This window comes from Enoplosus armatus, chromosome 15 (genome assembly GCF_043641665.1).
Source record: "Enoplosus armatus isolate fEnoArm2 chromosome 15, fEnoArm2.hap1, whole genome shotgun sequence".
Classification (NCBI taxonomy): domain Eukaryota; kingdom Metazoa; phylum Chordata; class Actinopteri; order Centrarchiformes; family Enoplosidae; genus Enoplosus; species Enoplosus armatus.
Genome location: NC_092194.1, coordinates 8,925,895 through 8,942,023, shown reverse-complemented (window position 1 = coordinate 8,942,023; position 16,129 = coordinate 8,925,895). Strand labels below are relative to the sequence as shown.

Here is a 16,129-nt window from a genome sequence, read left to right as displayed (position 1 = left end):
GCCCTCTAAAATGTAGAAAATGTTTTTGGAAGTCAGGACACTGATGACCTTGTATTATTGAGATAAGACTCTGCAAAGCCTTAGACATTGATTACAAAAAGGCCATGACCTGTTTTATACCAATATTTAGCTTCTGCTAATGCGCCATCTTCCTTGTAATGCAAGTGCATTTATAAGAAATGGATCCTGACCTGAAAAACGTTCACGATAAGAACAGAAACCTTTTTGAGGATGTTGTTTAGGTTTGTTAACAGAGACTTCCTTCAGGCAAGTTACTTTTTTCACTGACGCTGAATGTCACACTTTAGCTCTAGAAGATCATAGTTCAGCTGACGGCTTTATTTGGCAGGAAGAGAGGATTAAGTTTATCACAGTGTGACCCCAAAACTGATCTGGTGCTTTCCTATAAAATGGACACAAATAGACAGTTGAATAGGATGTACACACATAACCAGTGGGCAGTAATCCATTACTGAGAATTTACAGTAATGTGATTACTATTTTCAGTAAATTCAGTAAATGTTTAAACATTCCAGATAATCCTGTTACTTTGACATTCTGCCGTGGGGGGGTTACCGTAAGTTAAATGGGAGGGTTGATATCAATTTCATCTCAGTGAAGTCAGTGGACAGACTGGTGTAAGACATGTTAGCTCGGCACACTGGTTGCAGCTCGGGGGACTTATTATTTCACGTTGTATCTTCTTAGCTGGAAAGCTAGCCACTAAAGGCCTCAGTATACTTCAAGCAAAGTAGTTTGTATGACATGTTGTTGATAGTTAAGTAAATTAGTAAATTGATATAATTATTTTTTCAATGAGTAATAAATCAAACCTATGGGCTTCTAGGAGAGACTTACTGTTCAATTGGAACAGGATTATTATTGTCAGAGTCAGGCTGATGATCCCACAGCAAATGACTCAATCATTTCATTCATTCAAGTCAATGATTTGAGTCATCAGTCGAGAAGACCCCAGCACTTTCTTTTTAGCTGAGTCATTGTTCAAAGAGCAAGGGCAGCGCGACTAGTTAGTGAAGTCGGCTAAACTCCTCGGCTGACTCCGTAGTGCACTAGGATTTGATTACTAAACTATGACACACCAGGACGCACATGTTCACTTTCTCTGTCTTTGTGGAAATCTGATGTTTGCACATGACAGATGATGAGCAAAGGCATCGACTCGTGGGTGTAACAGTAAAACATAAGACTAATGTAGGCTGATAGAGGAGTTGAGCGTGGGGGCGGCTGCTCTGCAGGTGCACTGAACTGACACTAACTGGTCAGGAGAGTGAATAATATGTTTCTCATATTTGTAGGTAAGATGTATTGAAGAAAGGACATCAGTAATAATGTAGAGTGTTTATAGAAAAAGAAAAATATCTGGAGATAAGATAAAGCCTGAACCATTGAACCACAAGCACATGACAAATGAATACACCGACTCCGAGTCGACTCTGGAAATCCTGATGATTTGGGGACAGCCCTAGCAATATTCAAACCCACAGCCTTTACTGTGGAAATAAAATCACACATTTATGAATGTGCATTTGCTCCTTGCTGCCAGCTGTGCCTCCGAAGCGTGGGAATAACCATGTTAGCCTCTTCTCGTGTTACCACCCTATTGCAGCATCGTCACTGCCTCTCGCTCTGGCCTGAGCCGCATCGATTCTGATGACTATTACAAGCTTAAAAGCTTCGGCACTCCCTTCCTACTGTCTTTTCCGCTAATGAAGACCAATTTCCATTTAAAGCAAATGCAGCTGTGTCAAATTCAAAGCTGGATGTATTGGAGCGTCTAAATAAATTAGGCTCATGTTGCCTGACACGTGTAAGCAGTTGAGAGGGAAGGTGGAATTAATAACGGTTTCCTGCTCTGGTAGAAGATATAGGATACTTGGTTTAGAGGGCATGTGAAATCTGAACGTATTGTATGAATGCAAAACCCTGTGTAAACTTCTAATAGAACTTGCCCTTAGAAATGTAAGAGCAGGTTCAAAGACCAGTCCAGGTTCGGCATTTTCCCTTGCTAAGGTTTTTCCTCTCACTCAGTTCCATGAAAGTAATCACGGCTTTGTTATGGATGTGGCCTCTGCCTTGTTATGGATGTGGCCGCTGCCGTATGAGTTATTGACAGAACAATTGGAGTGGAAATGGGAGTCAGCACACAGCAAGGTCTCCCACAAGGACATTTCTATTATTTCCAAGCGGAGGAGGGGAAAAAAAGAAGAAAATCTGCCACAGATTATCTAACTCACTCACATAATGTCAAATTGTCCAGCCTCCCTAGCATCACAAATTCAGTTTGAAATCTCCTGATTACCAGAGGATAACACTGTCATTTTTTGACAAATGGGTACTTCAGACCTTTATGGCTGCGGCTGTGACTGAACCGGACAAACACACAAGGACGTTTCAGTCATTTGTCCAATTAGCTTTTATAGGTTGGGGAGTTGAAGTGACAGCGTACAAGTTAACTGAGAAATCCCAAGAGGCAAAGTTACTGAGGTTGGGGATGTGGTTTGGGGGGTGGGGGGTGGGGATGCAGGTCCAAATGGTCTGGTCTCTCCTCTGAGGGCTGTGTAGTCAGACTAACTGGCCATGGTGATTAACATTTGAGGCCTGGGTGACTCATCCCTGCTTCAGCCTAAACCCAGAGACAATTACAGCGAGTCACACCACTCCAGCAACAGATAGTCCATCATTACCTGAGGTTCAACAGTGCACAGATGACACTCTGCCCCTCTCTGTCTGTCTCTCTTCTGAGTCAGACCTACTATTTTAAGGGGAGCTCATTTCTATCTATCAGATGTGTCTGTAAACAATACAAATGGTTGGCAGATGGTGCTCCAATTACTGCACAAATTTGTACGGTTGCTCAAAGTGTTGTTGATCAGCATATTTCATTTACAGTCTTCATTGTGCGACAAGCTATACTCTGCTGTATTCTGCTCTTTGTCTTTGTCAGGGGTAATTAAAAGCCATTTGAAAGGCATGTGAGAGTGAGTGAGACTAGATTCTTCTGACTTCTTTTAGAGAAAGAGCAGTCTAATGAGGCATTCAAAGATTAAAAAATGAAATATCTTGTAATCGGGCAAGTAGCACGCAGCCTTTTTTTTTTCATCAGAGAATCAGACTTCATCAGCTCTATTCAGCATATTGAGGACATCCTCATCACCGGCTGGTCTGCCAACTCAAGGATAAAATGTACCACCACCAAAGGAAAAACTGTCAGCAGTGACAAAATACTCCCTTTCTTTGATTAGGAGTGTAGTCAGAGTGAAAATGGGACAAGGGGAGGCGAGGAGCCTTTCTAGACAAGATCCCCCGAGGTTTGAACAAGTCGGAGTTAAAGTTGCAGCCGAAATTGAAGCATGAAGTAGATAAAGTCTGAAAAGAGGAAGAGCCGAGCAGCAGTGAGATTCCAGCAGCGGGGTCAGACCATGACAATAATATGCAGTCACTGCACTAAAATGCAGACATGTATCTGAAAATTGTTTCTAATAATTCTGATTGTATTTAATTTATTCAACATGTGTCTGATTTAATCACCACAGTCAGAAACTTTTCACTCTTTATGAATGTGGGAAATCCACACTGAGGATCATTGTCTCATCATATGGGCATTGCCTTTTAATGCTCCTTTAAAGTTGCTATTTTGCACGACAAATGAACCATCTGCTCCTGCATCCTTAATGCGCGATCAACTATTAAATTTTCATCTGCCGAATTGAGTAAAAGCAGACTTACGGCTCATTTTGCACAAACACTGCATGCACAAATGATTTGGTTAGCCACTTTAATGACCTACGCTCATCAACCTTGGATGTTACTGCACCCTTGAAAACTAGATCAGTTCACAAAGTTAATCCATCTCGACAGCTTAATGACGCAACACCGGCACCGTAAAAAGAGGGGACAGAAAAGCTTAATGCAATTACAAACTAAATCTTCTGTAAATATTCTTTTTATAGTGTGAAAGCATGTATTAGAAAGGGGTTGAAGATGCATAAATGGCGTACATCTTTAATCATAACTCCAGGGTCAGCTGAGGGTCCCCCAGCTACACCTATATTCCCTGAGAAAATGATCACTTTTTGGCTGTTTGCAATATTGAGCTCTAATTTTGACTATTTTGAACACTTACAGCAGTTAAGGTTCTTAAAGCGGCCATAATACATATTTTTATATTTACAATGGATCATATGACTACCTGTATGTGAAAAGTGTTAAACCCAGAGACAATATCATCACCTGACTTTGCTCTACCCCCTGTTTGTCGATGGTTGATGATGTCATTGATTGCCCTGTGGACGTTTGGGCTTAATCCTACTTTTTATTTATAGAATCCACAGATGTCACCTGTCGGGGTCCTACGTGTCTCAGTATTGTTTTCTTGGCAACATCATTCCCGATCCAAGCATGGCTCAGTCTGGCCAACTCGATACATTGCTGACTTTTTAGTTCTTTATGAGCTCAAGCTGAGGTCCTCTGGCTGTTTCTCAGGCGAGACTTATGAAGTGTGGGTAGTTTTGTCACCTTAAACGACTTTCTTCTTCTTCCTTATTACTATCTTCTTTCCACTTTTGTCTAATGTTTCCTAGTGAAGGTATGGGATTATTGTCATTGTTACTGTGAATGCATTTGTTTTCAAAAATGTGACAAAACCATGTGGGACTGTAATAGCTTGTTCTCTTTTTACGTCCTACTTTTTTACTAATTCGGTGTGTCAGCACTACTGCGGGGCTTCAGTTTGCCCAGCGAGTCACTGCTGTCAAACTTGTCAAGAGCATCCCCCCAAAGGCACAGAGGGCCCGCAGCTTTTAACACACTAATGTCAGAGCCGGTTCCAACAACCCATTAGTATTTACCGTACATGATGGCACGAGAGTTTATTCTTTATAAATACCTTCAACAACAGTTTAACTGGCCAACAGCTTCCTCGCTGATGCTATTACACATCAACCCCAAGACAGTTAATGGAAATTTTATCTGATGTGGAAATCCTCTTCAAGTCAATTGCTGTATGCTTTATACATATATCTAGTATTTATATATCATCAGCACTCTGTAGGAGTGCAGCGAGCTCCCTCAGTGTCCTGCAGAGATGCTGAGGTTATTCAGAGTACAGTAGGAGATATTTAAGGCATAATCCATCTCTAGTGCGATTCCAAGCAGCCTGCGCTAAGTGGTAGGCTCAGGGGGGTTCGGAGGGCATTTAGAAGTGGGACACAGTGGTGCCAGACGACCCCCCTCACACACACACCGCCACCAAGCTCCCTATTAACATCACCTTATGTATGCATATGCCACTTTACACTTCAGTCTCAATACGAAGCACAGAAACACTGGCTGCATTATTAAATGTGCCCCTTTAAGAGCACACTGTCAGCAATGTGCAAACGGGGGGGGTAGACAAGGAGAGGCACTGGCACGGGAAGGACTTTCCTCACTGGAGAAAAGCCTTTTTATTTCAGTCACAGTGATTCTCTATGGATGAGGTGAATAATCCTGTCAACACAGTGCACTGGCTGCCAAAACACTGTGAATTATTATCCAATTATGATTTGTTTTTCAGCACACTTCCAGGATTTTCATGTGTTGGTCCTTCTGCTTAACTGGAGAGAAGAAGAGACAGGCCAACACGCAGGAGTTGGTTATATAAGAGATAAAGCTTTACACTGTTACTGTTGTTTTATCTTATTGACCCAACTAGGAAAGCAACCCACACTGGCACTTAGCATACAGGCACACAGGCTTCAGCGTGACCCTGCTAGTTCAGCCCATACCAGCCGTCAGATAAAGGCTCCCGTGGTGCGAGTGGAGACGGTGTTAAAACGGTCATACGTGATAAACCGCTGGGAGAACTCGTCCCCACAGCTGCAGAAGTGATATCCAGAGCGCTCGGACTGAACTGCGCTATCTTAAGTGCACACAGGAACGGCGAGTAGTGGCCCATAGACACCTCGGATGGAGGTGAGTCTTAAAAGAGGAGAGATAAGCCCGTCATGGACCACTTCAGAGGGAGAAGAGAGTGTGACTCATGGGCAGGCAGCAGAAAGACAGACAGGCAATGCTTCCTTCTGACCAGCAGAACTAGAGCGATTCAGTCCTCTAGGCCCTTCAAGCCCAACCAGCTGTCAGTCCCTGTTGTGGTAGGTGAGTGGACGATGTGGGAAGCTGCCATTTACAGTTAAGTCCATCTTCTCCTGCCACTCAAGGCAGATTCAACGTCTCGTAGTGACTCGTAGTCTCATAGTCACGTAGTGTGATCGCTGTAATGTTAAACATATTTCATGTATCTCCATATCACCCGCACTGTATGAGTGGAGTGAACTCCCTCTGTGTCCTGTCTCTAAATCATCCTAAACCCAACCAGCTGACAGTCACTGATGTGGATGGAGTGGGTGTTTAAGGTGGGCATTGACAGTCATTTCTTCTTCTCCCGTCACTCAGGCTATATTGGATTCAACATCTATCCAGTCTGAAGGACTGACACAGGTGTGATAACTTGTGTTAGTCACTCCACTATCACGTATCACAACACTGTAACGTTCATGTAAATTCAAACATCTGTCCCTTTGACTTAGAAATATTGTGTTTTGTTAGGGCATTAAAAGCCATCTTTTCTTCATATCCTTTGTTTGTTTCCCCTTTAGCCCCCTCCTCTCTCCACATTTAGAAGCACATTAATGGATAAAAATACCAACTGATGACAAAAAATTAGCTGGGTATGAATAAATGAATGGGGGGATGTGATGTCTCAGAGGACCAGATAGTTTTTTCTAAAGATGGAAAGCTTGAAATGAGCTTCAATTATTAATTAGCAAGAAGCAGAAGAAAGGCGGAAAAAGGGAATGGAGGGGGAGAGAAAGAAAAGAAAAAGAAAAGGTAGTAAAAAATAACAAGACTTCAGCAGTGCTAGCAGCTCTGTGAGGTGGTATTTAGCCACAGCGGCGCTTTGAACTAAATGCTAATATCAGCACGCTAACATGCTCGTAATGACAGTGTTATAACATGCTAATGTTTAGATGATTTTCCGTGGTCACCATAGTTTAGCGTGTTAGCATGCTTGACATTTGCTAGTTTTACAGATAATTTAGTCAACATGATTGGACAAACAGAAATGTAGACCTGATCGGCCTCTGCATTTGAAGCCCAGGAAGCTAACTTAATAAAAAATTAAAAGTGCAGATTAACAGTGCGGAACAGTGCAGCTCAGGAGGCAGAGCGGGTCGCCCACTAATTACAGGGTTGGTGGTTCGATCCCCAGATCCTCCTGTCCCCAAATGAACTGAACCCCAAACTGCTCCCGATGGTCAGAGCAGCAGCTTCTGTGTGTAGGGTTAATGAGAGACAAATTGTGAAGCACTTTAGATAAAAGTTCTATATAAATGAAGACAAACTTTTAATCAGAATTTGATGAGACAAAAATAAATGGACCATGGAGATGGAGGAGCATTGTCCAGCAGTACATCTAATACAGGCTAAAAAAAAAAGTTAAAGATAGATAAAAGTGGAAGTCCGCCAACAAAACCTGCCTTACGGCAACCCAAACAGGACATATCACCTCTGCCACAGTCAGAGGATCACCAAAGTCAGCAGGATTCATCCTTTGACGACCATCTGTACAAAATGTCATGGTAATACATCCCACTTTTGCATCCGTTTACCAGCAGAGAAAATCCTGCAGTGTATTGAGCTAGAAAACAACACAGTTGCCATTGTCAACCAAACTGTACTCTCTGCTAACAGAGTGCTAAAGCTTACACACACCCAAAGGCCACTGGCACCAAGTAGTGCCTTTTAACTTCCTGGCATGGCTCATTGCTAATATTTACCCACTAATGGCTCCTAAAACTCATCTGGATAAAAGTTTTGTGTGATTGTACCACGCACACCATGGCTGTATTACCCGCCGTCAGGTACGAGTTGACTGCCAAGAATTATCCAATCAAACACATAATGACCTGAATAAAAAAAAAGACGGGATGCGGCACTTAACTTTAGTCCTTTGGCAACAATTAACTGCGTGTGTCAAAAATCAGGCAGCCATCACAGCAACAGTTTTGGCCCCCAAGTCAGAGAGGGGAAAGAGGAGAAGACACACACACACACACACACACACACACACACACACAGTTAGGGACAAGACATGCACTATGAATAGTTTGTGAGCTTTATGCCATCAGAGCAGCAAAGTGGCCTCTCTCCTCAGCTTAATTGTGTTTCCCAGCACAGTAGTGCTTCTCATCATGCTTTGAGTTTCTTCTTTGTGTGTCTCTTGGTGCCAGTCCTATTCATCTACCGCCATACTCTGTCTGCTAAGCATGCCAAACATAGCACGGAAGAACCCAACAACAGGAGCGGGTAGTGTGCATTAAAACAGCGGGAGCCCCGTGTGTGCGTGTGCATTTACAGTATGTGTGCAGCCTGCTTCTGTTGGACCAAATTTTCTCCACAAGTTCTCGAGGCAATAAGACGTCCCGCAGTTATTGGATTGTTTTGCTTCACTTCCTCTTTTTCGTGGGAGGAGAGAGACAGAGCAAGATAGCACTGCAGCACCTACACTGCACGGACAGAGACAACCTCCTCCCCTCCTGAGCACTCAGCCTCTCTAATGGCTAAATACATCACATTCACCTTTGTCTAACTGCCTACACGGTTTACTTAATAGTTTTGCAACAGATATAGCAGTATAAGTAAGGGTATTTCAACCTTTACTTTCTATACATTTCACCAAGGTGCTGCCCACAGTTTGAAATGTTTTTATCTCTTAACTAGCCTTTGCTCCTTGCAGTACAGTCAATCAGATACTGATGTCTTCTAGTTGACAGGGGCTCAGGCCTTTGGGATGAAGCTGCCAGTGTTTTCCCAAGCGGCTGAGCATATTGGTGGCCATCTGCCTCTCTGCAAGCAGCGCCTTCACACTGCGCCAGGCTGCCCACCCACAGAGTCCAGAGGCCATGGGCGCTCTGCCCTCAAAGACCCAGCACCTCTCCACCATTTGGCCTCCTTGACATCTTCAGCTAGTGAGTGGTGGACTGAGGTGCCGTGTAAGAATAAACATCAATTAAATTAAAGGTCAGGTAATACTATTTGGCCCATATACTGAGATAAATATTTGGTCTCAAATAATTATTTCTTTGTATGTGAAAAAACACTTTTGCTTCTCAGAGCTACATTGCATCCTCAGCTTTCTTCCTCACAAGCTTCAAATCAAAAAATCCCCATTTCAAAGCAGGAAGGGCAGAAAAACCCTGTCACTCTCAGAATCGTCTGTCTGTTGTCACTGCGTATGACTAAAACATGAAATGATGAATACTCCCTCAGGCAGCATCCTGACAAGCAAAAACTAGCCTCTTCAATGCGCTGCCTCCAGGCATGTGTAGCGTTACGTAATGAGGCTCTGCTGTGAAATCCATGTAGATACCCAGTGTTACATGCAACTACAGTATGTTCTCTCTGCAGCGTGACAGCTCCACATGGAGGATAATGACATGGAGGATAATGACAATATGGAATAAACAATGGATGCATTACCATGTAGAATATGCACACAAAACAGAGCAAACAGTAGTATTTTTGACAGCTATGTGATACCTGTCATGAAATCCAGGGTTTCAGGGAGAGACGCCATTTGTCTCCAGATAGCCATAGTTCTAATTTGATTATTGATTATCATTCCTGGATTCCTGGCAGAGACCTTAAGAGACTGGAAATGCCCACTGCTACCCTAACAGGTGGAGTATTTATGTCACACAAGTGAATCGTTGCTGGCAATGCACTTCCACTACCCCTTATGCTGCCAACTGCTGACGTGTGACACTCTGTTCATAACACACAATCCTAGTAGCATTATCATCAAGTGGTGAGAGATATTCTGAGTACAAATGAGGTCCTGGCAGTTTTTTCCAGGTAAGCAGCAGACTTGGGGGTGTTTAGCACATAGATGGATGTTTACAGGAAATTCTTCAAGTTGTCACCAAGCCCTGAACTCTGCAGTGACACGTAGTTAACAACAAGCCTAAAAGAGAAATTTTTACCTCCGACGCAGCCACTATCACCTATTATTTCACATCCAGTCTCGCCCATCCCTCCACTAATCTGTTTACCTCGCTATACAAACGGACAATCATTAGGAGCAGGATGAAACAACAGATTTGGGACAGTAGGACAGGATCTGTCAACTCCGTCCAGCTTATAGCACACTTCTTTTTTTACTGTAATCAAGACAGCATGCTCGGTGACAGTGGATCCGGTGGTTTAAGTCTGATCAAAAGAAGCCTTTTTATTTTATTTTTTTAAAGGGGGCTGTCACAGCACTGGCAGAGAAATAACAAGCTATTCGCCGGCTGAGGAGGAATAACCACCCCCTCATTGGCTGTTCCCAATCCCGGCCCTGGAGAATCAGCTACTTCCTCCCAGCCGAACATCCACGTAATTAGCCACCAATCCTGTTCATACTCAAAATACTCAAACAGCAGCTACTGAAAGTCAGGCGCCATGGGGACGAGGCAATTACCCTTGACACTAAAAGGACCTCTCACTGCCAACACTCACTGATGGGATGGAGAGCTTATTAAAACATTGGAGGGTTGAAGTTTGCCAGACTAGTGTTGGTACAGTGGAGGGAGAGAAGGACTGAGAGAGGGAGCTTGTTTCAATATGGTTGAAAGAGAGGTTTCCTGACACCTGAGTCTGGCAGTGAAACCAGTGTGTGGTAGATCCACACTGATACGGACCAGTGGGCTGTCAGGAGCCTGTCTACGGGTCATTGCCTCTCACCGTTTCTCCCTTCATATAGGCCAGATACTGTAACACACACATAGAGTCAACCTTACCTTCCTGTAGACGATCATATTGGGGGAGTCCTCCTCTGGATCAGTGGTGCCCACGCCTCCCTGGTCTCTGGACCCCTCCGCCATTTTCACTCAGTCCTGTCAAAAGAAACAGGTGAACTATTGAACTACAGATGATCCATTTCTCCTGGGAACCAACATTCCTCCAGCCTTCATCGTCGTGACATTCAGCTGCCAAAATATGTGCTGCCGTCTCGGAAAGGAGACTCCTGTCACATCAGGGACAGATAAGGGAGCTCAGGTAGGCTGATGTCAGATGAATATTAACTAAGCTACAAAGTCAAATCATGAACACACAATGCCACAGTGATTCCCAACCAGGGGTACTTGTCGGGTACTTGTGAAAAAAATTATAATTATATTTTAAAGTAGCTGTAACATTGCAATTGAGTGTGAAAAGTAGCTGGCACGAGCAGAGGGGTAAACAGATAATGGTTAAAATATTGTAGTTGGCTAAAAGTAGGCTACTGAATAAACAGTTCAAACAACTAGCATTAGCTAAAGGTAATGGATAAACAGTGGAAATATAGCTAAAAGTCAGGAATAAATGTTTGAAATAGTTACCTAAAAATAACAGATAGCCTAAATGCATAGCTAGTTGAAATACCTAAAGTTAAATGGCTGCAATGGATTTACAGGTGAGATACCTAAAACTAGGCTAATGGATAAATGGTTGAAACTTCTGCCACTCCACTCCACGTAGTTCAAACGCAAACTTGACCACATTGACGATTCAATTGTATTAAAAGATTATTGCAACAATATCCACTTTTATGTAATTGACAGTGTTAAAAACATTAAAAATCAACTCAAAGGAATACATTTGGAACATGTCAGGTGGTGTCGATGAAGGGTTACTTAGTTCATCTGGCAAAAAGAGCCACTGCATACAGCCATGCTGGCAGTAATTATGTACACAGCACAGATGTGTGTCTGCAACACACAGTGAGTGTGGCTGTGAGGTTGATGACTCATCTTTCTTTAGTTCAAAGTTAAACTGTGGTCAATGCTAGCCACCATGTTTGCTGTTGTTTTTATGCTAAGCGTCAGTAAGTGTTGACTCCATTAGCTGCAATTTGTTACCTCTGACCCCCACCCATGCTTCATTCTCTGAGAGCTGCTGTTAAGGGATTTATTCACAACCTCTCCACAGTCCCCTCACTTTCTCTAGGCTGTCTCTCCCCTCTCCCTCCCTCCCCTCTCACTCTCTCAGGAGAATTAATTCTGCTTAACTAAGGATTTCCATAACCTGCGCTGACGACTGGGCTTCAATGAGCCTCTTTAGCCCCATCTACCCTTTGCCATTGAAGACTCCCGTGTGTATTAAATGGGTTAAACCATTTGTTAGTCCTTTCATCATGCTGGAGGAAAGAGGGGCGAGGGGGTGGATTACACAGTTCGACACATTCATAATTTTGGGTACTTATAAAACACAAAGTGCGAGGGGATAAAGCTGCCAGGAAGAAAAAATAATAATCACACGGCTCACTGGGCCTCACTTTTCACTGTAACAGCTATTTGTGTTTGAAAAAGAACTATGATGAGCTATTGAGGGGAGAAAGCACAGAGGATACAGACAGCATTTTAATGTCAGGCACACATGAGCAGGCACAATATGAAACCTTCATACATGAAGTGAATTAGTAGCACTGCATCTTGCCATGGGCCAGCTGCTGGAAAGGGATTTGAAGTAATGGAATTATGTAATTGTAGCCGTGCAATGTTATAAGTTTGAACAACTGCAGATAATGGCCCTGGTGGAGAGAGGGGAAAATTGAAATTGTTAAAACTCAGCGCTCCACTGGCTTACACGACAGTAGACATGCAAGGTGGCTTTGTCACCATAGTTGAACACTTTAATCTATTACACCGCGGAGCGTGGTGATGCGCATGAGTGAATAAGTAATCATCCACTCTCGCCTTAGTGTTTGTTATTGCCACCAGAGGTGCGGAGTGCAGCACTCCCCATTGGCTAACGTGTCTGTGCTCTTTTTAGAGTCTGAGCACATTAGACAGCTAATCTTTGCGTCCGCCTCAAGGGCCGTATAGAAAGGCGGGCCGTATGGATTGCATAGCACCTGCTTAAAGAAAACAATCATGTGCCAATAGGTCCCCTGTGGACAGGAAGCTGTAATCCTAGAGAACAACTTCCTCCCAATTGAGCTGCTCAAGCATGCAAATCAAACCCCACAGAGGGCCTGTCCAAGATGTTAAGTGAAATCTTGTGTCAAAGTGAAATGGATGGAATATGGACACTGACAGTTGTTGTCTCTTCACATGCACAACCTCAAATCCAAGCAGACAGCAAACACCGATTTATGAGGAGACAAACACTAAAAGGACATTGCACACACACACACACACACACACACACACATTCTCAGAGCAGAGCCCCCTGCAATGGCTCAAATAAACAAGCCAATAGACGCCCATTCAACTGAAACAAACTGAATAAACTGGAGTTCACACACAAACATGCACAGAACAAGCAGTGCTCCAGATACACTACAGAACCACATTGTGACTGTGAGTCCCAAAGCCCCGTTCAGTCTCAGCAGGCGGGCGGCCGAGTGCAATGCAACATCTGTGACACCTGACAGAAGCATTCATTACCTTAGAAACAAAATAATGCCTGGTCCACTCTGCTCCCCCGGCTGGCTCCCCCTTAGCAACAAGCAGCAGGCAGGTTCATGGTATAATTGGCAGAGGGGGAGAGAAGGGGATGAAGAAGACTGGGTGATGAAAGCAGTGAAGCAACGAGAGAGAGAGAGAGAGAGAGAGAGAGAGAGAGAGAGAGAGAGAGAGAGAGAGAGAGAGGCTGATCACTGCAGTATTCCTCTATTCACCCTTCTCCTCTTCTTCTCTCTTCACCAGTCCTGCCTTTCCCCGGCAGTTCAGGAGATCCTCACATGTGTGCGCCTCGTTCATCCCCCCTCTCCCTCTGTCTGCATGTGCTCGAGTCTGAGCGAGAGCGAAAGAGTGAGTGTGAGTGTGAGAGAGAGAGAAAGAGAGAGAGAGGGAGGGAGGCAAGGAGATGCTTTGCAATAGAGAGGGGCAGATCAAGTTGGAAAAGGGGGAGGGATGAAGGAATTAGAGAGAATATAAAGGGGAATATAGAGGGAGGAGAAAGACAGACAGAGAGAGGGTGTGTGTGTGTGTGTGTGTGTGTAGGAGAGAGAGAGAGGGAGGGAGAGAGAGCAGTGGATGCACAGGGAAGAGAAGGAGGACAGAGAGAGATGCACACTGCAGCAGCGCCCACCGATGCTGAAAATGAGAAACATTTCATTAGGAAGATATTGAAATGCTAATATAAAAACAAGTTACTGTTACTGAGCACACACAGACGCCGGCTATAAATATATATTCCAGACTCTTTGAGCGAGCAACCACAGAGATAATGCTTCCCATTCAAAGCTCCTGCGTGAGAGGCTGCTCATTGCGTGTTTCCCTAAGAAGGCTATGATCCAAAGTTAGACACATTTCCACAACTTATATTTGTATTTCTGTAGCTTTTTCTTTCTTTCTTTCATCTCCTGCTATAAATTCCACTTTTGAGGATGGCAAACATGCTCTCTGTTTCTGTTTCCAGCTACTCCACTCTCTATGTTCTCCTCCTCCCCTCTTTCTTCAAGGAAACTCTGGAGTCATTCAAGCTTAAATGGCAACCCGAACGAATGAACCTTTTTTTTCCTGCAATAAATGAGATCCCAAAAGCCCCCGGGGGGAAAATACTCCAGAAATACATGGCAAGGCCAATTTGTGAATGCATGCATGGAGAGTGAACACACACACAGACACACAAACACATATACACACACACACACACACATACAGATGTTTGTGTTGACAGAACCAGTTCACCAGTTATCAAAGCGCCATCTTGCTTGCTTATCTTCACCGTGTGCTCATCTCTCTTTCAGCAGTGTGTTGTTATCAAAGAAAAGGTCCCGGCTTTTTGAAAAGATTTCAGGCGCTCCAAATATTCTTCACACACAGAAAAGAAAATTCTCATTATTAAAAAAAGTGTTCAGGTGAATTCTGAAATCAGCAGATGAAAAGAAAATTTAAACAACTCAAAACTGCTGTTCTCAGTAAATGTGGTAACCAAGGGAAACCGAGGTCACACACCCGTGCCTATTAGAGTGTGAAACCATTCGTGGGCCCACAGTGCTTACCCCACACATTTCTCTAATACTTTTCAGCAGGTAAAGAGCAGGACTGTATATTACATCCCCCCTCCCATCCCCCATAATATTAGAGCTCTGCTATCACACATTTGCTTCTCTGTACATCTACCATATAGCAATATGACATAGCCACCCATCCCCCCTGATTACAACTAACCACACACATGACCTACGATCAGCATATCTTCCTGTCTCATGAGCTGCTCCGGCATTAAGGAGGGCCATCATTAACAAGGTGACAGACAGGCAGGCAGGCAGGCAGGCATACAGACAGAAAGACAGGGACTTCTCTAATCTGCTTTAAGGGGGCCAGCCCTGCTATAATCTGCATTAATGCTAAATTATTGAGCAGGCTGTTCATAGCCACACCACTGCCAGAGAGCAACACTACTGGCCACACACATGACACCACAGACGTCCTGCTTGCATGTAAAGCGATTGAAGAGGTGCGTGTGTCTTAATTAGCTGTATAAACACATGCAACGAGGCTGATGTTGCATATAAGCATGTGGAGATGCAGTGGAGAGGAATTATTTAAAGGATAGGATCACAATTTTTCAAATATGTCTTACAACAACATTCTAATGCCAGTATGTGAGGTGAGAGAGATATCAGTCATCCCTACTTGTTCCTTCTCTCCGTACTGGCCTTGCAGAAATCCAGATTCCTGATGCATTTCATGTGCAGACATAGGGGACAGTCTGCAGGCCTCGACCTGTGCAAAATGTGGTCTGAAGTTCAGCCAAAGAATACAATGAGGCTTCAGCAATCTGAGTTAGACAAACCAAGTTCACATCTTGATATGAAATTCCCTCTTTTTAGCCATGCTAGCTGCTAAAATATCTCAAATAAATGCAATTTGCTACATTTATTGTAGTAAGTGTACAGACTTTGGTCATCTTGCTCCATTATTAAGTCAAAATGTAAATCTGCTCAACTTTGTGTTTAGTAGCAACTAGCAAAAGTTAGCATGACAACAGGCTAAACTAAGCATGTTAGCATGCTGACGTTGCCATGTAGCTCAAAGCACCGCTGTGCCAAAGTACAGAGCTGCTAGCATGGCTGTAGACTTATTGTCAAGGA

The 16,129-nt window shown here is 43.6% G+C and overlaps 1 protein-coding gene across 2 annotated transcripts in view; it reads right to left on the bottom strand.

The window, feature by feature from the left end:
- The window catches only part of LOC139298066 (regulator of G-protein signaling 6-like), a 37,332-nt gene extending 23,549 nt beyond the window's left edge, over positions 1–13,783 (bottom strand). For both annotated transcript variants that reach the window (XM_070920896.1, XM_070920897.1), the window contains exons 1-2: positions 13,706–13,783; positions 10,842–10,937 (exon numbers count right to left, since the gene is read on the bottom strand). In XM_070920896.1, the coding sequence (XP_070776997.1) occupies positions 10,842–10,925 (84 nt within the window). In that variant the 5' untranslated portion in view covers positions 10,926–10,937; positions 13,706–13,783. The remainder of the gene's footprint in view (positions 1–10,841; positions 10,938–13,705) is intronic.
- Positions 13,784–16,129: the final 2,346 nt, after the last annotated feature.